The sequence below is a fragment of the Equus asinus genome, chromosome 1, assembly GCF_041296235.1.
Source record: "Equus asinus isolate D_3611 breed Donkey chromosome 1, EquAss-T2T_v2, whole genome shotgun sequence".
Lineage (NCBI taxonomy): Eukaryota > Metazoa > Chordata > Mammalia > Perissodactyla > Equidae > Equus > Equus asinus.
In genome coordinates this window covers 162,928,741-162,955,075 of record NC_091790.1, presented here as the reverse complement: position 1 = coordinate 162,955,075, position 26,335 = coordinate 162,928,741, and the positions used below count along the sequence as shown (strand labels likewise).

The 26,335-nt window shown below is 36.2% G+C and overlaps 1 protein-coding gene across 3 annotated transcripts in view; it reads right to left on the bottom strand.

Moving 5' to 3' along the window:
• Nucleotides 1-26,335, bottom strand: part of BBS9 (Bardet-Biedl syndrome 9) — a 428,290-nt gene that overhangs the window by 261,664 nt on the left and 140,291 nt on the right. For all 3 annotated transcript variants that reach the window (XM_014838754.3, XM_014838755.3, XM_070511651.1), the window contains one exon: nucleotides 3,124-3,305. In XM_014838754.3, the coding sequence (XP_014694240.1) occupies nucleotides 3,124-3,305 (182 nt within the window). The remainder of the gene's footprint in view (nucleotides 1-3,123; nucleotides 3,306-26,335) is intronic.

Genomic DNA, 26,335 nt, shown 5'->3' with positions numbered 1-26,335 from the left:
CTGGGAAAGCTATTCCTCCCTAATAAAAGGGGAGACTTGGGAGAAATAGCTCTCTTCTTCCCTGGATATCATATTTGCACATAATGCCTGGAACCACTGAAATCAGCCTGTGACCCTGAGAGGAAACATCCCACACACACTGAGGATGGCTAACTGAAAATACAGAAAGCACTTGGACGTTGCCACATGAATCAGCTGTCTCACAAAGAGAAGAACTGCCTACAATTGCCATCAGGCATTCCCACCAATACTGCACTATTTAGAAAAGGAATTTCCAAAACTTAGTGAGAATACAAAACACTGTTCATTGCCCACCCAATAACCATTCTTCAGTTCTTATTTACTTAAAGAAGCCCAATTTTATTCTAAGCAACAAAGTGCTCAGCTAAAACACAAAATTTCCCAGTCTCTTTTGCAGCTTAGAGTGGCCAGTGAGATATGAGCAGAAGCTGCTTAGGGTGTGGCTTCCAGGAAAGATCCTTAAGGAGGCTGACTCAGCTGCAGATGTGAAGGCAGGAGTTCCAGAAGCCATCCTGGACCAATAGATGGCCTTGAGAGAGAAGGAATTGGAGTCCCTGATGACAACGGAACTGCCAGCCCAACCCTGGACTGCCCATTGCTGGACTTCTTTTCCATGAGAAAGAAATGAACTTCGGCCTTGTTTAAGCCACCTTATTTGGGTATTCTGTTATATGCAGCCAGACATAACCCTCAACAACACACCTCCCCACAAGGTCACCAAGTACAAATGTTTCTCATACTCAATGGTACAGTCAATTTAGTTATCCTAGACATATTTCAAATGAGGTGCAGACTATCATTTATATGCCCACGTCTTAGTGCTCGCCTTTCTCTCCTGAAGACCCACCGTGTGGGAATCTATCTCAACATCATACCCACTCCTTCACACCCACTCCAAGTAGAGAACATGATCAACTGTCTAAATCATAAGGAAACTCTGTCTTTGAAAGTGCCTACTGACAGATCTTGTTGACTACTGGTAACAGAAATGCTATGCAGGATTCACACTAATGAATTGAGTATGAAAAGCCTCAAAATCCATGAGCCATACAGAAATTATTACTATAATTTCATGCTTAGAACATACATTCCTCATGTAACTTACACACATAAAATCAGCTTCAAAAACACTTTTATTACAGTAGATAATATACACCATGTGTACAACGAAATGTACTCTTTAAATTGGCTTTAAATTTTGCTGCAACACTTGCTTTGAAGAAATAAAAAAAGCTTTAAGTACTGAACATAACCCACAAGACTGTGAACTTTTTTTGCAAGTTAAAGTCTCTGTACTAAAATAAGTGGCATTTAAATGAATAGAGGTCATCAAAAAGTTCAGAGTTTTAACTTCTCATAATTTTCTGTAATGAAAAATGATTTGGTGCTTTTATATAATTACAGGTATTTTAATAAACAAATACATCACGATTTTATAAGGGTAGAGAATACTAAATTTTTTTTCATATCTAGTCATGGAGTATTTTAAAAGTCTATCTTTCTTAAAAGTTTCTCTTTGTTTCTTTTTTAGGATAAAACCAAATGATGGTGGCACAGAAGGGGCAGGGAACTTCAAACATAAGCTAAAATTTGAGGTTATATAAATAATGAACTTTGCACCCCAATCTGTGGGTACATCCCTAGCTTAATTAGCAGTTGTTTCAAGAAACACAGAAGGATCAAGGTAATGACAAGTAAAGCAGCCTAACTCTTCTCACCCAAGGGCATCACCATGGCCACCAAAAAATAACTTTTAGCTCTAAGGGATTTTTCTCAGAAATGTTTTAGACAATGAAGTATTAATCAAGATATAACCAGCACATTGTTTTTTGGGAAAAGCAGAAATCTTGTGTGTGTGTGTGTGCGTGTGTGTCTTGGGAAAGACACAAAATTTGGAGTGAAAAGCCACATTAAGGTTATTTAATGAACTGTTTCCCAATTACATTTTTAAATGACAAAATGACACATAATTAAATGAATCCCCAAAACACTAGTATCAAAAATGGAAAATTGTATATTGCGATATGACACATCTAGTTTTAACCATTCTCCACTTGACAGGGGGGTATTGACAACAAATAGGTTTTTAAGTAATGGAGGTACTTAAAAAAAACCTAAGTTTCACTGGTTTACTTTCAAAACTTTCTAAGAGAATGTGTGAAGCCAAAGCATAATGATTTTATTTTAATATTCATATTTTTTAAATATATTATCTAAATTCCTCTGAATCTGTCTTGGTAACATAGACTCAAAACTACATAAATCTAATAAAGTGATTGGAGCAGGAGTAAGATTGGCTCTGCTGTTTTGGTTGGCTTTTGATGCTCTGCTTCTTTTATTATTCCTACTTGTTTTAACATTTCTTTTATGTGAAAATAGTCCATATTTTTTCTCATTAAAAAAATACTTTTACCTGACCCTGAGAAGGGAATGTAAAGTAATGCTTTTCACATGTCCAACTCAAACTGCAGGATTGGTGTTTTGTTTCTCCTTTTAATTTACAATAAAATTATACCCTTGTGAATCCCAAAGTAAGATAATATTGAGTTATTCAAAACTCAGGAACTGAAAAATCATCAGCCTCTGAGTCATTAGAAATCAGCATACTGCAGGCTACACTCCATTTGGACGGCTAATTAACTACAAACATAAATTACATCGCTAAGCTGCAAATGACTACATTTTTAGCAACAAAGTGGTAACTCATGCACTGTTTTGGTTTCTTTTAAAAGAAGCAACTAAAATTTTTTCAGGGCTATTACAAGTTCATAAATGACCATTCTACAATTTAATGCTCTTCTCAAGGCCTGAAACCACTAGCCAAAGAAGTACTTATTCCTTTCTTGGAGTTTAAAGAAAAAAGCTAATAGCACTATCCCTGAAACAAAAGCATTATCTTAAATAGGTCATATTTCTCAGAAGCTATAAAATGCAAATTAAGGACAAAGACAGTGTACTAAGGAGCAACACTGTTTTTACAAATATGACTTTCAGCCTGGGGGGTGGTTAACTAACAGGTACAAAACGTTATCCATAAACAAAACGATATGAATTTTACAATGAATACTAAAATCAAACAATAAAAAGCTGCACATGAGATACCTTGTGATTTGTTAACATCTTTGATGATTTTCTGCAGTTCTTTCAATTCTATATCAAGTTCGTCATAGTTTAGTTCTCTAGATTCAACTTTTGGAGCTTGGAACAAAGAAGGGTCTGTTCCCAGGTATGAACACTGCAAGTGACCATCATCACTCAGAGTGACTATCACTCCCTTTAAATCCCTACAATAGGGAAGAGAGAATGAGGCAATTAAAATTTGAAGTGGATTTTGACTTGACCAACTACATTTTTTATTTAATTCATCTTCAACATACCATGAAGAAAACGGCTATATGGTTTAGCTATTTCTAAAGTTTTATATCAAAGACTCAGTTCAAATGTTTCAAGCATGATTTATATTTATAGAAGTACTCCCAATGTTATAATTCATTACAGGAGGGAAAAAGCTTAACAACTGTGACAATAGCTGCCACTTTGGGGGACCTAACCACATGGCAAATCCTGCTCTAGGAGCTTTTCAAGCACGGTAGCATTTAATCTTCACTCCAGCCACCACTTGGCAGAGTCATAATAAGCATGTGAACAACACTGTGGAGCTACAGTGGATGGAGAGCTGGGCTGCTGCCTGGTGAAGACCAGGGTTGAGGCACAGGAGCAAAGATAGGACAATCCGGGGCAATGGCAATGAAGGTTCGTAGAGTAAGCCCTGGGAGGCCCTGAAGAGAAAAGCGCACCCTACGCTTTTCCTTTTCCTTCTCCCTAACTTTGGGATTCACGTCTGCCCTCTTTCCCCAGGTCCACCCACCATGGATGGCTTCCTTCACACACATTCCTACTCAAGTAGTTTTCTGGTCTGTTTACTCTTTCCCTTCACTCTTCAATAGAAGTTTTCCATTTTCTCATTAAGTAGCTCTTCCTCCATCATTCATCCTGATTATGTCTTTTCCACTCCATCCTCTCACTCTTCCTTCTCTCTTCCTTCTCTCTGTTTTACTCTAGAAACTAGCCATAATATATATTATAGATAATTGTAGCATACCATTTTTAAAAATAAAAGTTGTAAGTTTTACTGAAGTTGCTATAAAAAGTAAAGATGAACACTATTTGCTTCCTCCTCAGCTTGCCCAGAAGAAAAAAATTCAACATTGTCAGAAGTCATTTTGAGCTGATACATAATAAATTTATGTTTCCTAGTAGCCTTTGATTTAAAAAAAAAAGCAGGGGGTAGGGATTCCAACCCTGTTCTAAAGATTAAATATTAATCAAAAATAACAGAAAATTTGAGAGAGAAAAGAGCTTGAAAAAAATAGTGCTATTTATCTGAAGAAAAGGAGATAGGGCATATAAGGGTCAAGGCCTTATTCAGAATGAATAAGAATTTTTAAAACTCCCCAATTTTGGGTCATGGCAAGTGGTCACCTCATTAATCGAAAAGCCCAACTTGGTTGACAGTAGATACTACCATTGCTCCATCCTTCCCATAAGGGTAGCCACCAGGATCCACTTTACCACCTGCCTTCAACACAACATTCCTAGACACACTTTCTCCAGGGCTTAGGCACAGTCACTACCCCATAATCCTGCGGTGTGGCTTCAGAGAAATAAACATAGATTGATGTCACTGATTCAACAGCTAAAGATCTAGACCAGGAGTCAGGGAACTCGCGTTCTAGCTCTGACTCTGCCCCTATATAGAGAAGTCTTAGGGAAGTCTTCCTAAATGTTCTTTCTCTCGAAAATGAGAAGATGAGATTAGATGATCTCAAAGGTCTTTAAGTTTTATGAATAGGTTCTGTCAATCTAGCTCAGAAAATAAATACTCCCAAAATATAATTATTTTCCTAAAATAAAGTGTGAAAAGTGACCCCATAGTACCTCTGGGCTTGACTCTTTTTTTGCAGGGAAGCGAAGCCACCTAGTGGCCATGGAAATCCTAACTTCCAGCTCTGACAAGACCGTTTCAAGAGGGTAAATCTCTGTTCCCTCTGAGTTGTGACTGTAATCTGTTCCCCATTCCATCCAGCCCCACCAAGGTCTGGGAACCCAGTGAGTCTCCAGGAAACTCTAGGACGCTAAAGGGCAGATCTTTGGCTGGCTTCTCAGAGAATGTAGCGATCATTGGTTCTTTGAGTCCAGAAGGGTATTTCCATTTCACCTTCACCCTTTGAGTGGCCTATAATATAGGAAACCTAACATGACCCACTACAAGTATCCCTCACTATCCAAATTTATTTGGTCTTTGAGTTGTATGGCTTATTATTGAATCAGTTTCATTCTACCATTTTAGAGAGCAAATAGCAACAATTTAGACACAAGGGATTTATCTAAAATTTATCTGAACCTATTAAGTTTCTGAGTTCAGAGAGGAAGAGTTTGAGTAGTCGTATATACATATATTTCTTCAGACTTTCAAAAAAAAATTCTTTATTGGTGCTTGAGGTGTCCAAACATAAAAGGGAGGAGCCAGGGTCTTCAGCACTGAAAGCACTTACCAAATGTCACCAGAATGTCTTGACAATAAATTACAAACTTTAAGTAATTTACTTTTTATTGTCAATAGCATCAGAGCCATGGCATATAATTTAGATCAAATAACAGAAATGTAGACTATAGATAAATTCATTTAACATTGCATAAATACATGCAATAAAACCTGGAATAACATGGAATAAAACCAAAGGAACACTAAGACAAGCTCTAACACATCAAGAATACATCAGTGGAATTTCTATCTAAAACATCTATGATGGGACAGGCACTTTGACTCAGACCTATAGCACTGCTTAGTAAATAAGAAATGTCATCACTTGGTATCTTAATCCAAAGGAAAATTTTTTAAATATATACATATTGTTCCTAAAGTTAAGCCCAATTTAAGTATAAAGAGGAAAAGAAAATCACAATCAAGATTTTTTTTTAAATCTTTTCCTTAAAAAACATTATTTAACAATATTGTCCATGTGAGTTGATGCGTAAATTCTGTGAATGACAGAATTTTATGCTGGAAGAAGGCATCAAGTAAACCAAGTATTATGTACTCTATTACTTACATCTTTAAAGTAGAATTAGCATTGTCAAAATTAAGGTCTCTAGATTATTACTGGTCCTTAAAGCATATCAGATAAGCCAAGGCACCAGAATAATGTATTTCATGAAGAATCAAGGTCAAAGACATTATATTCCTAGGACACATAACAATTTTGTGATTTTAGAAATGGGGCACGAAATTAAACAATAGAATTTGCTCAGGAATCTGAAAGTAATTGTTTCATCACTCAGTAAACATATCCCTGCCTTAACAATACATTCAAACAAAATTCCAGATGGGTTTTAAATGTTAAATTTAAAAATATGAAACTGTAAAAATATTTATCTGCCCGTGGGATAGAAAGAACTTTTGCTGCAAGAAAGCAACAGAGAAACTACAAAGGAAAGGATCTCTACATTAAACCACAAAAAACGTTTTAAACTTGTTATATGCTTTAAAAAACAACATGGTAAAAAGAACAAAAGACAAACAAACTGGGAAAATATTGGCAACCAACATAAAATACATAATTTAAGCTGAACCATGTGAAGTCGTGGATATTCAATTGTTTTTTACCTGTAAAAAGAATTTTATATGTTTCATCTAATATGTAAAGAACTCTTACAAATCAATGAAAATAAGATTATATCCCAAAAGGAAAAGGTCAAAGGTACAATTCTCATATAGTCATAAACAGATGAAAAAATTTTCAAAATCAAAGAAATATATGTTTTTAAAACTATTTTTAAAAAGCTGTATTTGACTATTTAATATCTCAAACTAGCAAAAATTGTATTTAACAATCAGTCTTGCTGTCAGAGAAGGTACATGGAAATAGAAACTATCATACACTTTCAACGGAAATGTAAATTTGTTAAAAATTCTTTTAGATAACATTTTAGAAATGTATATGTCAAAAGCCTTAAAAATGCTCATTGCCTTTTACACAGTAATCTACTTCCACAGTTATTAAGGTAATTTAGAAACAAACCAAATGATAAGAAAAAGGGGAAACATTTTTTTAAATCATGACACATCCATAATAGAATGTTTAGGAGCCATTAAAAATCATCTTACAAAACATCTGCTATCAAAAAAAAAGCAGAAAAAGAAATATTTAGTGTAAAAACAAAATATAATATGGCATATACATTGTATTCTAATTTTATAAGAATATAGGTATATGAAACACAAATTAGGAAAAAAATTACCTAAATGCTAATAGAATGGTTACTATCTCTGGTTAGTGAGATTATGAGCTATTTTTATGTTTTATAGTTACAAAATAAGATTAAAAAGAAAATTATTTTCTTTTTTTAAGAAAAAAATATATTCCATTTTCCATCCCCAAAGACTAAATTTGAATCAGCAATTAGAGGTTAAATGATCCGTGGAATTAAAACTTTCATCTAGTTTTCTTTTTCTGATAAGGCCAATCTACAAAATGTGCAACTTGAAAGTATTTGAAATACAGCTCACAAGAGATAGAAAAGGAATAGTTTCTTTTATTTGTTAATACAATAGAACAAACAAATAATAATTTTAAAAACATATGAAAAGAACATGCACTGAATCTAATGATCTCTTATCCAGCCATATTTTATGCAAAATAGAAATATTTTAAGTTAGAAAGTTGTCAAAGTCTGGGTTTTATTAGGATATAAAGACATCAAAGAAATCTTAAAAACTTAAATACTATTTATTGCAGCCAACTTTTATTCTGCCTCAGTAAGAAGCACATGATATAAAGGCACTTCCCTTTAAGCACAGCAGGCAGAATCCGTGCGGGCAGCCCCTTCTCAGCTCCAAGAGGCTGGACTTGGTCCCCTGAACATATTTTGAGTCACTTCATCATCATTCACTTAAAACATGTTTACTGAGCATCTGCTATACAACACTTCAAAGGCAAATAAGATGTGGTACTTGCCCCATAAAAAACTGTGGTCTAGTTGTAAAGGGAAGCTTGTTTTTTCAAAAACAAATAGCAATTGCAATATAAAATGGCAGATGCTATAGCACAGTAGGAAGAGAGTACAGTGACCGTGCACAAGACAGCAGAACAAGGCTTCACAGGACATAGGACACAGAAGCTGGATCCTGATCTACAAGTAGATCCTCAGAAATTTTTTTAAAAAAATGGATCAACTCAAGGCAGAGGACTTTGGCCTTGGTGCACTCATTCAGTCTCAGGACCTTAAGTCCCTCTTTTGTGTCAGCTCCCAAGTTTATAGCTCCAGACAGACCTCTCTCCCAAAGTACAGCCATGTACATCCAGCAGCCTACTTGATATCTCCACTTGGAAAGTCAACAGACATCTAAAACTGAACGACGCTACAACTGAATTCCTGATTTTGGCTCCTCTCCAACTCAAACCTGTCCCTCCTGCAGCCTTTTGTATCTCCAAGACAAGGAGGTATATGAACCATTCAGTGAAATAAAGAAACCCAGAGTAGCTGGAACAAAAAAAGTTCAGAGAGAGATTAGACCACTCTAGCGGGGAGTGGTTAACACAGTAAGTCCAGGTGAGGGAAGGTGGTGGGCCAGAAAAGGATGATGGGAATGGAGAGAAGGGGATAGATCAAAACATTTAGGAGGTATTATCACATTATCTCATTTAATCCTCTCCTCAATAACCTTATGAGGAAAAAGCACTGCCTTGGGGCAAACCTGGTGGCATAGTGGTTAAGTTCTCACACTCTGCTTCGGTGGCCTGCGGTTCACAGGTTCGGATCCCAGGCACAGACCTACAAATCACTCATCAAGCCACACTGTGGCAGTGTCCCACATACAAAGCAGAGGAAGACTGGCACGCATTTTAGTTGAGGGCGAAGCTTCCTCAAGCAAAAAGTGGAAGAGTGGCAATAGATGTTAGCTCAGGGCCAATGTTCCTCACCAAAAAAAAGAAGAAAAGGTACTGCCTCCACTTTACCAAAAAAAAAGAATGAAACCTAGAGAAGAGAAAATAATAGATTATGGTTACCAGGAGATAATAAGCAGAGCTGCAGAAAGCTGCAGGCTTTCTGGCTTCAGATCTGAAACTTCCTACTACCCCACAGCTGCCCTCAGAAGGCAGTAAATGACTCTTCATACAAAATGATTTTTTTAGACTAGACTATATTAGAAAATATAAAATGCTAAGGAACAGAATCAGTTTACATTTAACTGAATTGTATTTTAAATAAACTACAGAAGGGTTTTTTTTTTCCCAGTATTATTCTAAGCACAATGCCTAAGTATTCAAGAATCAAATATGTAAAATAAAAAAGGAAGAGACCAATACTACATAAAACGTCATGTGAATGATATTTGCCTTTAATCTACAAAGTGAAATACAAAATGATTATGGCCATTTCCCCATGTTGATATAAAATTACCTGACATACCTGTTTGGAATTCAGTAGTAAAGGCATATTTCATAGCCATTTAGAAGTTGCTATTGTCAGTAGGTTCCAACTCTATACATTTAGAAAATATTTTAAATCTCTTTTGATGAGAGTTATCAATTGTTAAAATTATCTGAGTTATCAAGTAGATTAACAAGCATCTAGAGAATCTAACAGGGATGTGGCTTTCTGTTAGTTCTTGTGAAGACTAGTATGTCTTAAACAAAAGATAAGTAACTTTCATGTTGGAAATACCTCAAATTAGAATTGCTCTTATGGTTAAACCAGCTTTGGATTCTTTAGTGCCTTTACCAAACTAACCCTGAATCAGAAAACAAAAAGCAGGGATGCACAATTTTGTTCTAGTCTCTTTTTAATGTACTATTTACCTCTGATGTCTCGACTATATTTCATTCACACGTCATTCACTCATTCATTCATTCATCAAATATTTTCAAACACCAATTATATGCAGGATGCCATCTGAAGTGCTACAAAGCATTCACAGATAAATTAAAATCAGAAACTAGCTCAAAGAGATTGTAGCCCCCAAAAAGAATAAGACATGCACCTTGATAAGTGAAACATAGGGTAGATGACAAAAGTTCTGTAAGATAAGCATAAAGTACTTTCATATTCAGGAGTAGGAATGTCATTTCTAGCCAGACGGATCACGGAAATTTGAACAGTGGAAGCAAAAGCTTAAGCTGGACACTGAAATACAGTTTGTTCTTCAAAGATTGTTTCCGAAACTGAATTAATGCATATGTGATAATTAAGCACGGAAATGATGTCAATAGAACTTTGAAGTTGGTTCATACTCAGTTTTTTTCCAATACCTGTATGTTTGAACCTCCAAGCAGCAGCAGGAAAATACAGTTCATGACTGTATACAATGGACCATCAGGCCATTGCTCTTTGCGGCCCAGTGTGCATATGTGTCCTGGATTGAAAGTGCCTCTTACCTGGTTCTCATGATCAGTGTGTATTTTGCTCTTGTCTCCTCAACCCTTCGTTCAAGCTACCTTCACCTTTCTATTTAAAAGTAGAGTCCTATTTTCTTATGATTGTTATTAGGGTTTAGTTTTTCCCTTTTTTGTTTGTTTGGTGGTTTTTGCTTTGTTTTGTTTACTTTTTTGGTACTCCAAATATAAAGTTGTATAAATTTTAAGTAAGTCGTCTCCAGGATAATTTATTTTTTAAAATCTTCTTACGGTTGATTCATAATTTATTATATTATAACATAAATATCTAATATGTGAGCCTTTTTTATCTGAGGGTAGGTGTGGAGGACATGATAGAATAAAAGCACGAAGGGAGAAAAGCTTAGACTCTGTTTGAGAAAGAACAAGAAGCCTAGATACAAAACGCAGTAGATTAAAAAAAAGAGAAAAGAGACTATTGGTAACAAAGCTATCTAAAGATCTTAGGCTTTACTCTATGTAATTGTGGAACCAGTGAAGACTTCTGAGCTAGTGATTGACATGAGCAGAAACATGCTTTAAAAAAACGTATCCTAAAAGACTCAATGTTGGGGCCAGCCCCATGGCCAAGTGATTGAGTTTGCATGCTCCACTTCAGCGGCCCGGGGTTTCACCGGTTCCGACCCTGGGTGCGGAAGTTGCACCACTCGTCAGGCCATGCTGAGGCAGCATCCCACATAGCACAACCAGAAGGATGTACACCTAAAATATACAACAATGTACTGGGGGACTTTGGGGAGAAGAAGAAGAAGAAGGAAAAAAAAAGAAGATTGGCAACAGATGTTAGCTCAGGTGCCAATCTTAAAAAAAGAAAGAAAAAAGACTCAATGTTGTTTAAAAAGGTGGCTCTCACCAAAATCATCTATAAATGCAACACAATCCAAATGAAACTCCTGGAAGGCTTTCCTTTTTTTTTAGAAACTAATAAGCTGATTTTCACATGTCTATGGAAATGTAAAAAAGCATAGAATGGCAAAACAATCTTAAAAAAAGAAGACTAGAGAGCTTTCATAAACTGACTTCAAGACACACTATAAATCTACAGTAATCAAGACAGTGTGGTATTGGCACGAGGATAAATAGATCAATGGAACAGAAGAGAGGCTCCAGAGACAAACCCACATTCTGACAGTCAATTGATTTTCAACAAAGATGCCAAAGCAATTCAGGGGGAAAAGAAAGTCTTTTTAACAAATGGTGTCGGAACAATTGGATATCCATATGGAAAAAAATAAACATGGCATAGACAAAAAATAGTTTGAAAAGGAGAGTTCACCTAAATATAAGAGCTAAATCTATAAAGCTTTTTGAAGAAAGCTTAAGACAATATCTTCATGACCTAGGATAGAGAGATTTCTTAGGATGTGGAAAGCAATAATAATAAAAGAAAAATGATAAATTAGACTTCTTCATACTTCAAAACTTCTCATCAAAAGACACCGTTAAGAAAATGAGTAGGCAAGCCAAAAACTGGGAGAAAATATATACAAAACAAAATTCTGACAAAAGATTTGTGTCCTCTGCATATAAAGAACTACTAGAACAGATGACAAGAAAACCAAAACAAGTTTTTAACTGGGCAAAAGACTTGAAAAGACATTTCACAGAGTAAAGTACAAAAATGGGTAATATGCCAAGAAAAAAACGCTCAACTTTATTAGTCATCAAGGTAATGCAAATTAAACTCACAATTAGCTACCACCACATATAAATTAGAATGTCTAAGTTAAAGATTGACAGCACCACACATGTATGGACAGTTAATGTTACACAAAGGAGCCAAGAACATACAATGGAGAAAGGAAAGTCTCTTCAATAAATGGTGTTGGGAAAACTGGACAGCCACATGCAAAAGAGTGAAAGCAGACCACCATCTTACATCATACACAAAAATTAACCCAAAATAGATTAAAGACTTGAATGTAAGACCTGAAATCATAAAACTCTTAACAGATAACATAGGTAGTATGCTCTTTGACATCGGTCTTAGCAGTATCTTTTCGAATACCATGTCTATTCAGGCAAGGGAAACAAAAGAAAAAATAAACAAATGGGACTACATCAGACTAAAAAGCTTCTGCACAGCAAAGGAAACTATCAAAAAAACGAAAAGACAACCCACAAACTGGGAGAAAATATTTGCAAATCATATATCCAACAAGGGGTTAATCTCTAAAATATATTAAAAACTCATTAAAAACTCATATAACTCAACAACAAAAAAATGAACCACCCAATCAAAAAAAGGAGCAAAGGATATGAACAGACATTTTTCCAAAGAAGATATACAGATGGCCAATAGGCACATGAAAAGATGTTCAATATGGCTAATTATCAGAGAAATGCAAATCAAAACTACAATGAGCTATGACCTCATATCCATTAGAATGGCTATAATTAACAAGGCAGGAAATAAGTGTTGGAGAGGATGTAGAGAGAAGGGAACCCTCATACCTGGCTGGTGGGAGTGCAAACTGATGCATCTACTATGGAAAACAGTATGGAGATTCCTCAAAAAATTAAAAATAGAAATACCATATATGCCAGCTATTCCACTACTAGGTATTTATCCAAAGAATATGAAATCAACAATTCAAAAAGATATATGCACCCCTATGTTCATGGCAGCATTATTCACAATAGCCAAGACATAGAAGCAACCCAAGTGCCCATCAACAGATGAATGGATAAAGAAGATGTGGTGTATATAAATACAATGGAATACTACTCAGCCATAAAAAAGAAAAAATCGTGCCATTTGCAACAACATGGATGGACTGTGAGGGTATTATGCTAAGTGAAATAAGTCAGACAGAGAAAGACAAATACCATATGATTTCACTCATATGTAGAAGACAAATAAACAAACAAATACATAGATAAGGAGAACAGATTGGTGACTACCAGAGAGCAAGGGGGTTGGGGGAAGGCAAAGGGACAAAGGAGCACATATGTATTGTTACAGACGAAAAGAAGACTAATGGTGAACACAATGCAGCCTACACAGAAACTGAAATATAATAATGTATACTTGAAATTTACACAATGTTATAAAGCAATATAACCTCAATAAAATAATAAATAAACAAAGATTGACAGCACTAAATGTTGGAGAGGATGTGAAGCAACCAGAACTCTCATTATATGGCTGATGGGAATATAAAATGGCTTAAGTACTTTGCACAAAGATTTGGCAGTTTCTCGTAAGATTAAACATATACCAACCCTTGACCCAGCAATTTTACTCCCAGTTATTTATCTAAGATAAATGAAAACATATGTCCACAAAAAGACTTATACAGGAGAGGGGATAAACAAATTATGGGATATTCATTGAATAGAACACTATTAAGCCATAAAAAATAACCACTGTCACATGGCACAACAAAAATGAATGTTGAAAATTATTATGCTGAACAAAATAATGCAAACATCAAAAGCACATACTGTGTGATTCCCTTTATATGAAGTTCTAGAATAGGTAACACAAATCTATTATTAACAAAATACCAGAGTGCCTACCTGGAAGCAGGGGAGAAGGGGCTTGTTAACTGGAAAGGGGCACAAGGAAAATTTCTGGTGATGAAAATGATCTATAACTTGAGAGAGCTATGAGTTACACAAGTATATCAATTTGTCAAACCTGTACAGTGAAGGTTTCTGCCTTCCAATGTAACTTTACCTTAAAAAAGGAAGAAAAAATAGGATAGTTGGAGGTGTAGAAAAAGCAAGCATGCCAGAACATTGACAAGTGCTGAAACTGAGCACTGGGTACAAGGGAGCTTATCATGCTATCCACTTACTTTGCATATATTTGAACTTTTCCATAATACAAAAAGTGGGGGCAGGGAGATAAAAAACGCAAATTAAATGTATACACACATACAGAAATACACATGGAATGTCACCACCAACACACTACCTACAGAGATGATGTATAAAATCTACCCTGACATGACCTGAGGCCTGCATTTTAGTTCTATATTTATGCCACAAATATTCTCTCTCCAACTCCCACCTCCATTTAACCTTCTCCTCCATCCTTCCTATTTCTCTTTGTCAGTGTGGCAGACTGCAAAGATGGCCAAAATTTTCTCCCTCTATATCCACAGTTCTTGCAATGTGACTTTATAGCTCCTCTCATCAAGGGTTGAGTCTATTCCTCCAACCCTTGAATCTGGACTGGACTTATGCCTTGCTTTGGCTAAGAGAATGAAGAGATCATCCTGGATTAGGGTGGGCTGTAAATTCAATTAGGTGCACCCTTTATAAGGGACAAAAAATGGAGAAGACACAGAGAAACCCAGAGGCCAGGGAAAGAGAGAGGCAGAGAGACACTGGCGGGATGAGTCTTCAAACCAAGAAACACCAAGGATTGCCAGAAACTACCAGAAGCTGGGAGAGAGGCATGGAATAGATTCCCCCTCAGAGCCTCCAGAGGGAACCAGTCCTGTTCACACCTTGATTTTGGACTTCTGTCCTCCAGAACTGTGAGAGAATAAATTTCTGCTGTTTTAAGGTACCAAGCTGGTTGTAATTTGTTACAGTAGACCCAGGAAACCAACACACAAGCATACAAAGAACACAAGCACAGAGCAGAAGAATCATCCAGCTAAGCCCAGCCCAAAACTGACAACACACAGAATCATGACCTAAGTAAATAGTTGTTGTTTTAAGATACTAAATTTTGAGATGGTTTGTTACACAGCAAAGCTAACTGACACAATCACCCTGCAAATACCCACTCCACTTTTAAAAATTATCCTTTCCACAGTGAATCTCATTATCTTCAAAAAAAATAGACCACCTCACTCTACCCACTAAATAATACTTCTATAAGAGCATCTACAAAGTGATTTAGCATTTTTTAAAATATTTTCATGTTTGTCACCTTTGACCAGGCTGTAAACTCCCTCAGGGCATTATGTGACACTGAATCTGTATCCCTTGATGCCAGCCACAATGACTCCATCTACACGAAATTTTCCATAAGAATTCACTCTAAATTCATCTTTATCTATAATACTTATTTATAAACAAATACAAAAACACTACAACATTCTATACACCAATCAATAATTACAGACTGACAAGTAAACGTAGAAGACTTCTGTAATTGCCCATAATACTGCAAATGGAACCCCTGAGATCAATCCAGAACACACGAAACTTTATTTACAGTTATTTAATATCCTTTCCTTATTACTTCTATTCATCTAATAATACGGCAATGCCAAAAGCAGTGAGAAGATAGAGTATGCAGGTGATAGCTCAAACCTGGCACTGAGCCTTGAATGTATAAACGCCAAGAAAGCCAGTATGCAAATATATTCTCTCCCAAGGAAAAGAAGAAAGTTTTCTAAAGTAGAAGTTCAAGGCAATGAATCTTTCCATAAATAAAGTAGATGTTGGAGTCCTTCCCTGAGGCATGAAAGAGGACATGATTCCGTGCTATAATTTGTTAAAGTACTAAGCCCTTACCGGAATTAAGTCAGGCATTAAGCAAACCACCTGCATATTTTTAGCATGTATGTGTTGAGGAGTTACTTTTGCAATTTTCTAAAATAATTATGCCTTGTTCGTCCTTCCCTGCATGACCATCTTTCAGGCAAAGCTTCCTATCAATGCATTTTGACATACATAGCTCATACTGAACACAAAAGTCTGGGAGCCAGGAAGAATCAAGCGTAGAATCTGACCTTCCTGATTCACAGCGAGGTAGTTTTTTGCCCGCCATTCCATGTGGACTTTTCAAGAATGGAAAATTGAAAACAATTTTGTGAGGTGCAATTTGAGGTTTGTGTAAATGGTTTTCAGTTATTATTGCTATCCGCAATTAGCCTCGATAATCAAGGGCTGGATTATTTAATGGGAGAGACATGGTAATTAGAATGCCCAAGGAAAGGACAAGTAAAACGGGAGAGCCAAGGCCAGCTTCCAGAGATATCAAAGCAGCAAGCACACTGCAAAAAGAAGTTGTCACAGCAAACTGCAGAAATTACAGAGGTTGTAGTGGGAAGACCAAACAAAATACCTTTTGTGGTAAAGAAATTTCTAAGCATCAAGAACTCAGAGGTTAGCCTGTTCTTTCAAAACTAACTCTTATTAGACTTACTAGAAAATCAACACAAGAGTACTAAATCTGACTAATCAAGTTCACAGACCAAACAAGTAAATTGCTAACCAGAAAAAAAAAAAATGATGTAACTTCTAGAAGTGCCTATTTTGCAGTGGGGAAGCAAAATATGCTTTTAAGGATTTGACTCAATTCTAACTTCATTTCATTATTGAAAAATATATATTTATTTAGCACCTACTGTATTCAGGCATCATTCCTAAATGTTAAAGATAGATAGGCAGGTTACACTGGTCATTTCCCTCAAAGAACTTAAAGTACAGTGAGCGATACAGATATGTAAATAAAACAAGAAAGTAAAGAGGCGTGCTCTGATGGATGATGGACGTAAGCAAGGAAGCCAATGGAAACAAAGGGAAAGAATATCAAGATCAGATAGTGAGGGGAAAGAATGCTTCCCTAGAGGAGAGAACACAAGCAGGAATTGGATAAGAGAAGGAGCAGAGCATTCCAGCGAAGCGTTCTCCATGAAGGACACACACACAGACACACAGCACAGAGAACAGGACATTCAGGAAAAGTGTTTTACTAAGGCCAGAACCATTCATTTGACAAATATCTTTTGAGTATCAAAGATGTGCCAGACACAGTTCTCAAAGTGAGAGTATCAGTGAAGAAATTACACAAAAATCTCTGTCTTCTAGGAGTTTACATTCTAGTAAGGAGAGAAAAAAACAATGAACAAAAGAAAAAAATGTACAGTAAGTTCAAAGATGATAGGTGCTATGGAGAAAAAATAAGCAGGTAAAGTAAGACTCAAACTGAACCTAGAAGGAAAGGCAGGATTTGCACAGGTGTTAAGGCGGAGGAGGTCACTCCAGAAAAGCGGAAGAGCACGAGCATAAGTATTAAGATGCACCTGTCTCTATCAGCCAGAAAGTCTATTTCTCCCCAGGAGGATTCAGATGGAAAAGCGGTTGGTGATAAAAATTAAAGGTATGCAAAGGCTTTCAATATCTTGCAAAGAATTGTAGAACTTACTCCACAAGCAATACAAAGCCACTGGAAGATCTCAAAGGAGAAACAGATTTCCTTCAATTTCTACATGGTATTTGACAGATTTATGCATCATGCCCTTCCCATTACTCATTCAATAAGCACTCACTGTGCAGCTACATGACACTGTGTTATAACACTTTTAAAATAACACTGTATTACATATCATAAAAAGCTACAGAGGTGTGGCTCATCTCCAGTCACCAAGGAAGACAGGCGCTATATCCCATTCTAGACAACACAAGACACTATGTGCTAAGTAACATAACCTAGTAGCTACCTCACTTTACATTAGTAACATTGAAAAGGACACTATAAAATGCTAATCTGGTGAAACCAAGAAAGGCTTCATGCAGGATTGGAAAAACAAGCAGAATTTAAACAAAAAGAGACGGACAGAGAAAAGGTATTTTGGGGGAGAAGCAGCACGGGCAGAGGTTTAGACGTCACATGTAACTACAAGTGCAGTATGGCTAAAGACTGGCAAGAAACCTTTTTTGGCCTAAGAGTTAATTCAGAAAAAATGCAGATGTTTCTGGGCCACATTACTTTTCTCTTAAAATTAAAATAGCTTTTAATATGCCCCATGCGGGAAAGTTCATTTCTTACTACTTAGATTAACATTCTACTGAATAGAAGAATGTCAGTGAGAAAAAATAATGGCCACTATTTTTAAGCCACTAAAATGTTAACATATCGCTATTTTTCAGGAGAAAAATCAAGGTAGCTTTCTAACACATCGTGCAGTAAACAAGACAGGTGTGTGAGGAGCCTATGGGGAGTGAGGGATGAGTCTATAAATGCAAAAGGACCAGACAATGCCAGATCTTGAGTGCTATGAGCCTTCACCTTCAAGTACCGCTTTCCACTTTCCAAAGGACTTTTGCACAGATTCATTTCCATCCGTGTACCTCAGTCATCTCAAATTCAACATACTGAAAACTAAACTTTTATTTCTCATAAACCTGGTCCCTTTTCCAACTTTCCCATTTCTTTCCATATCACTACAATTATCCTCACCACCACATTCCAAATAATGACTATAATTCTTTCCCTACTTCATGCTTCTTTATAAAAAGTCACTGAATCAAACTACTTACTTGCTTCTGAGTTTCCTCATTTGCAAAAGGAAGCAGTTAAACCAGATGATCTAATGCCTTTCTAGTTCAACTCCATTATGATTTTAAATCCTTTAAATTCTTGGATTCATTCACCATTAACTTAGTGTAGGTTAGTGATTTTCAATTCTAACAGTACATTAGAGTCACCTGGGGATCTTCTAAAAAAGTCCCCTCTATGTGGGCCTTCTGGGGTCTACACCAGAGTTTTGGTTTTTTTTGGTGAGGAAGACTGGCCCTGAGCTAACATCTGTTGCCAATCTTCCTCTTTTTGTTTGAGGAAGATGGTCCCTGAGCTAACATCTGTGCCAATCTTCCTGTTTTGTATGTGGGATGCCACCACAGCATGACTTGATGAGTGGTGCATAGGTCTGCACCTGGGATCCAAACCCACGAACCCTGGGCCACCAAAGCAGAGCACATAAACTTAACCACTTTGCCACCAGGCTGGCCCCAAGAGTGTTATTTAAAGACTCCCTGCTCCAGTGATTCTAATGTCACCAAAATCAAGAATCACAACTCTAAGCCCTCATTATTGTCACCTTCCTTTTGCAGATAAGGAAATTTAGGTTCGGAGAAGTGACAAGGTTAGCTCAAGGTGTCATAACTAGTAAATGGACCAAGCTCTCTCTGATTCCAAAGTGCATATTCTTTCCACTGTGCCAAAAGGCAACTGATACTTATATACAATCTATATCAACTAACATAATGCTTACTTTTATGTTGCTTTAAAAATGCTTTATTTTTTCCCATATGTATGTGGTTTTTGTCTCCTAAATAGCCCTAGGTCGGAGATGGAGCATTCTGATTTCCCCCATAGAAACTACGTCAGGATTAAGGACACAAGAAGTATAAAGTCTATTTTCAAAACATCTCTCATAAACTAGTGATTTGGGGTTGCATTTTCAAAATACCAAGGAGAGATCTATTCATCTCTTGAAAACTGCCACCATAATTTAGGGAGACTGTCAACTGATTGAGATGGAGAATCAATATGGCACAAAATTCAGGAGGGAAGGACAATTCCTAAGTTCAGAATTGTGACAACGGTGTTTTCCTATAGCTCTATAAACTCACACTACCAAACTTCATACCTTTAGTGAATAAGCAAATCTTATGATTAGACACCTTAGCAATAATAATCCTTTAGCACAATCCAGTTAAAACAAAGAATTTCAGAAACTCACTGATGTCTATTTTCTTACCTACTTTTACACCTGCCTGAAAGTTTAGGCTAATCTTGACAGCACAACCTCTAAATTTGCTTTCACAATACCCTTTGGGGAGCTTGTCCCTTCATTCTGACCTTTCTTTCTTCTCTAAGGAGAGCAGAGGGCACTGTGATAAGCTTCATCCTCCAACTCCAATCCTTCCTAACTTGATTCCATGTTGGATGCGGCATGTGGTCCTTGTGGTCTTCAGGGTCAATGTGGCCTTTGTGAGGCATATAGTCAGCCAGCTGCCTGAGCTGGTGAGACCAACCAACCAACAACATCCTGCCGTTCTTTTACCAGTCAGAAGATGACATTTATTCACTTGTACATCTTCAATTCCTACCCCTCCTACATATGTATACGCCAACGAACACGTGTACTTCATTACCACCTAGCTTTTGACTTTTTCTTCATTCACTGATTTAGGCCATTATGCAGACCTGCTAACAATATCTAGCAATTGGTTTGTTTTACAACTTCATTGTGGTAGAGTATAAAGTTACAATATTGCAACAAAATACAGTATAATTTGAACAGCATCAAATGGTTTCATTACAGCACAAATCTGTCTTTTTGTAGGCCCACAGAAATTACTTATTTGCAATCACAATTAACAATAAACAAATCATCTAAATCAATTGGAACTCAGTCTAAGTTAGTAACATCTTTAAGTTGCAAAAGCAAAATATTTCTCAATGTCTATCAGCCTCTACAAGTCAGGAATCATTAGTAACAAATACACCCCAAAAATGCAAGACATAAGGAGACGATACGTCTAAACTGGACAGCCAATTTTGTAAACACATTTCAGTACTACTAAGGAAGGTTTTTAAAATCCTAGTTGGCCTATGATAAGCCATCGATAGTAATAGACCAAACAAAGCACGTGCCCTTCTAAGTGGGAAATGAGAATGGCCTTCTTTGTGGTTGCAAATTACTTCTGCTACGACTATTACTACAGACTGTAAACGCCCTTAGGGTTCAAATGACTTCAGAATTTTGCCATCATTTAAAATCTAATAAACTCAGACCGCAAGAAGAAAAAAAATCCTAATTTTCTTACTACATGTACACAGTTAAGTGATATTTTAAAAGCAAATATAGGTTACAAGTTGAAAGCTGAAAATTATACTATATCATGATCACCAATGAATTGCTTGTCACTCAATCAAATAGCTTTATGTTGTCTTGTTCTTTTTAATTATGTAGTTTAAAGACATAAGTCTCGAACTTAGCAGCTTTTTGGAAAGACTCTGCACAGATACTGCACTCATATAATGTCCCTGCAAATATCATTATTTCTTCAATAGATTGCCCATATAATTTGCTATTTCAATTGCATGCTGAAATATTTTATTTTGTGCTACTTCTATTATATATCATGCTAGAGTCACAGGCATACCAAATTTGAAGGGGCATTTCAATGGTATCGAAAATAACTTAACTGTGAAAGCAACTCCTACACACGTGGTAATAATTTGCAAAAGCTATCTTTTATTGGATTCTAGGTAATAACAATGGCATATGCTTTTTGTACATCTACTCTTACAAAACAAATTTTTCACAACACAACCTTTCAAGAAATCAAAATGCTTCAGATACTTTCCATCATGCAATATCAATCCAATAACTCAAATATCTGGATTACAGGATTTAGTACACAAACTTTTTCAGATTACTATCAAAAGAAAAGCATCTCATCATTTTTACTCCAATACAGTTTAGTGGTTTTAAAAAGACACAAATTTTAAATCATAAAATTCCTTGTTTTCCTTTTTCCTATATTTTCTTGCCCTGGGTAACAGCATTGACTATGGCAGTCTTCATTGATACTAATATAAAATGAATTTGGTGTATGGAAGGGAAAAGGTTTCAGTAGCACAATGGCCTTCACTATACACTGACATTCATGGGATAAAATAACTTAGCTTTTACAATAAACAATCTTCTACCATTCAAGATCCTTCACTTTTATAATCGTTCTGAATTGATATAATGCTTTCCATTAAAAAGCATTTGTCCCTTCAAAACGCATTATTTCATCATGAAGTGACAAAGACAAAAAAAAAATGCTACAAAGTCTATACCATACAGTAATAAGCAATAAGATCCCCAACAATTAACTGCCTCTCTTCTATCTTCTTTCCTGCTGTTCTAGATAAAGGGGGAAAAAAAGTCTATCCTTTCTTTCTCTTCTTCTACTCGCCTGGCATTAGATAAGAGAAATGGAGAATCTTGTTAGAGTCTCTTTGACCTTTCCTGACTTCCTGCACTACCCTCATTCTTCTGTTAAGAAGGAATGTTAACACACACACACACACACAAATGGCAACTCTGTGAAGCAAATGATGTGTTAATAAGTTTGATTGTGGTAATCATTTCACAATGTATATGCATACCAAACCATCACACTGTACACATTAAATATACAGAATTTTATTTGTCAATTATACCTCAATAAAGCTGGGGGAAAAAGGAAACAATGTTTAGAAGGAATAGGTAAAAAGAGGAACCTGTTAACTACATCAACCCTCATTATCTACTGGTTTCCTTTATCAATTTTATTTTTTAAAAATAACAATTAATTAGCACCACAATCTTTTGGGTCCTCTTGAAATAAGTGCTGTGGCAAGAAGCAACTTGTGAATAAATTCCTAATCTTAAGCTTACTGTAGTAAAATTGCTGCAAATCAAAGTAAGAAAAACCTTAAAAGCAGCTATAAAGGACAGACTATCTTCAAAGAAGTAATAGGATAACAAAGCTAACTTCTGAATAGTAACTATAGAAGCCAGATGTCCAACGGACTGACATTTTCAAAGTGCTGAAAGCAAGTAATCAAGAATTCTATACCCAGCAAAAATATCCTTCAAAAGTGAACATAAAGAATCTCTTCAGTCAAAGAAAAAATTGAAAGATATATTTACCAGGAAACCCATAGTGAAAGAAAGAGTAAAGGGTATTTTTTAGGCAGAGGGAAAATGATCTCAGATAGAAGCTTGAAGATTTAGGAAGGAAGACCAAAGAAAAACCTAAAAATGTAGATATATCTATATGTTATTAAATGTCCAAAGTTCATTACTATTTCATGACCCCTTATTGTGTCTATCTAGAACAGAAATAGTATTGATATTGTTATTCATATTTAAAAGAAGAAAAAAACAAGGAGAAGCATATCCAAAGTCTATTTATTCAAAATCCTAAAGGTAACCCTGGCAACTGCAAGAAAATAACCTTAATCTACATTCTCCCAACCAACCCATGCTGTTTCTGAAATCTATAATTAATAAGACAAAATTAAAAAGAAGCAGGTCAAATGATTTAAGACAGAAGTACAAAATCCTGGCTTCACTGATGCTTTAACATTGAGAAACTATTTCCTTGGTACTGCATCTCTGAACTGGATATCTTCCATTTGCCTTGCAAACTTTCCATCTGTTTCCAATCTGCTCTGTGCCAGAAGAAGCTGACCACTACATCAAAGGATCCCTTTTGCTCTGGCTTACAGTTGAGTTTGGCCAATGAGAATCACTGGCAAGAGACTGGAGAGAGAGAGGAAAGTGGGGTCAAGGAATTTATTTCCTCAGCTCCCTGCTAGGTCACCAAAGTTGGTTGTGTTCTTTAGCCTAAGGCAACAGCTCCTGTCAGACAGCCCTCTCCTATACCTACAGCTACACTCTTCAGGATCCAGTAACCAATCCCTTCTCCCATCCCTTCATACATCGGGATGATAATAGTTCCCACTTTTGCTACCCTCACCATCCCTTATTATTGTCTCTTATCCCTGTTCACAATTACTCTCTCACTTACCCCCATTTGTGTGTGCCCTCTATTTGCTGCCAAGACCCTGATCTACATAATCTGCATGCCAATTAATAACATGGAAGGTAATAAAAATAGAGAGGACACTAAGAGCTCAGACTCTAAAGTCAGAAGCAACTGGAAATGGATCCCTGCTCCAAAATCACGTAACCTTGGAAGAGTGTGCTAACATCTGTAAACTCTTATCTGTAAAATATTATATTAAAAATTATACTAGTACTTGCTTCAAAAATTGTTGTCTGTGTGAATTATTTAACACAAAGAGTTTAGTCCAGTGCCTGATACAAAGTAAGGGCTTAACAAATACTAAAATATTAAATTATTATTATTATTAATTACTACTATTTGCTTCACAGGTATGGTACAAAATTGACTACATGACTGTAACTATAGAGTAAATATACCCATCGCATTCCAGCTTTATATTTTGATTAATATTTAATAGTTCAAGCTTCATACCAGAAAATCAAGTCAAAAAGGCAAACTATGCCTTTTTATGATACTCCACTTTGCCTACCACAAGATTAAAATGCAACTTGTATGCATAATTTTTCTGTCTATGTAAATTAGCATTTGTACATTTTAGAAGAGAACATTAGCTCAAGTGGTTCTGCTCCAGAGCAACATTGCTAGAAAAAATAGTGGCATAAATTAGCTCAATCTTATTTCAGCTGGTTCAGCTGGCTCAAGGATAAAGTAAATCCTAATTAGGTCAAGTCAAAGCAAATCATATCAGTATATCATATACTTACATAACTGCCCTGAACCCAAAAAAATGGACGTATTAGACTGAAATTGAAAGTATATTTGTGATCAGAAATGCCAAAGAATAATAGCAGTAACTTAAGAATAAAACCAAGAATAGATGAAAGAGAAGATAAAAGCTATCAAAATACGGTACCCATCCTTCCATTTTAAAGCTGTGACTAAGAATGTTAGTTAGTATGCATGCAGCTGTAAGTAGAAAGACCAAATATAGCCAGCACTACTAAAGCTGGGTGCATGACAGCAAGATTGGTTGCATGTCCTTTGGAAACCAGCTGCAGCTGCTGCCTGCAGGGTCTGCAGAATAACAATATATTTGGCAGCACTAAACAGATAACCATCTTCCAAATTTTCTCTAAGTGAAAAACAGTATCAACAACAATAAAAGACTGCTGACTGCTATTTAAACCACGAACCAAAAACTTTTTTTCCAGGTTTGTTATGGTACTGGTTCAATAGGTAGAAAAAGAAACGTATGACTTGTTCCTTTGTACTGCACCAGTTCAACGTAGCTTCCATGTGGACTCCAGCTCAAGTCCTTGATCCTAAAGACCATGACTAGCTGTCTTCCTGAATCAAATCCTTCTAATAAACACAACTGCCAAATCCCTCTGATTCGAACTGTTTGAACTTGATGCAATCCAGCAAATAGAGGAGCTAAAACAAAACTCTGCACACATGGGCACTAAATGTTGTTGCTAACTAAGTGACCCATTACAAAATATTTACCAGGAAATGCCTAACTCTTTGCTAGCTTTCCTATCTTGGGCCCAATCTTCTAAGAGAGAAATAATTTAGAGACAACTATATTCTGCAAGGAATTTAATTCAATAACTACAGTTACAGAGTCTCTAAGTAAAATAAGTGTCAAAGTGAGCAAATTAGCAGATGCACAAACCTCATAATAAAGTCGGCTAAAACATATATAGTGCTATTGCACTATTATATTGAATTATTAATATATTGAATACTAACTTATTCAATCCTCATAACAACCCCATGTGGGAGGTACTATTATTAGCCCCATTTTACGAAAGGGGGTCTGAGGCACAGAGAAAGTAAATACCTTGCCCAAGGTCTAAGAGCTAGTGACTAAGCTAGTGAGCACATGGCCCAGAGTCCTCTGCTTTAACAATCATGATTCTCGATAGTAAAAACATGGCTTTTTAATATATTCCTGAACCATATTACTGAACTGATTAAGGTTCTTCTAAAGCTCTAGTCTCTCCTATCTCTTCTATTTATTCTCAAATTAACAATCCGAAGCCTAGATTTACAAACAAATAAGAGAACCAAGAATATCTCTCCTAAAAAACATAAGGCTACAATAAAATTTCTATCCAATTAAATTTCAGAAGGTTCACTATGGTAAAACTGTAGAGGATTGAGAAATTTTTTTTTTTTTTTTTGCGGAAGACTAGCCATGAGCTAACTGCTGCCAATCCTCCTCTTTTGGCTGAGGAAGACTGGCCCTGAGCTAACATCTGTGCCCATCTTCCTCTACTTCATACGTGGGACACCTACCACAGCATGGCATGCCAAGCAGTGCCATGTCCACACCCGGGATCTGAACCGGTGAACCCTGGGCCACCGAGAAGCAGAAGGTGCGAACTTAACCACTGCGCCACCAGGCTGGCCCCAAGAAATTATCTTTGATAACTATTTATATGGTACCCGATTACTCAAGAAGTTTTTTCACTTTGTTTTGTTTTTTGTATGGAAGATTGGCCCTGAGCTAACATCTGTTGCCAATCTTCCTCTTTTTGCCTGAAGAAGATTGTCAGTGAGCTAACATCTGTGCCAGTCTT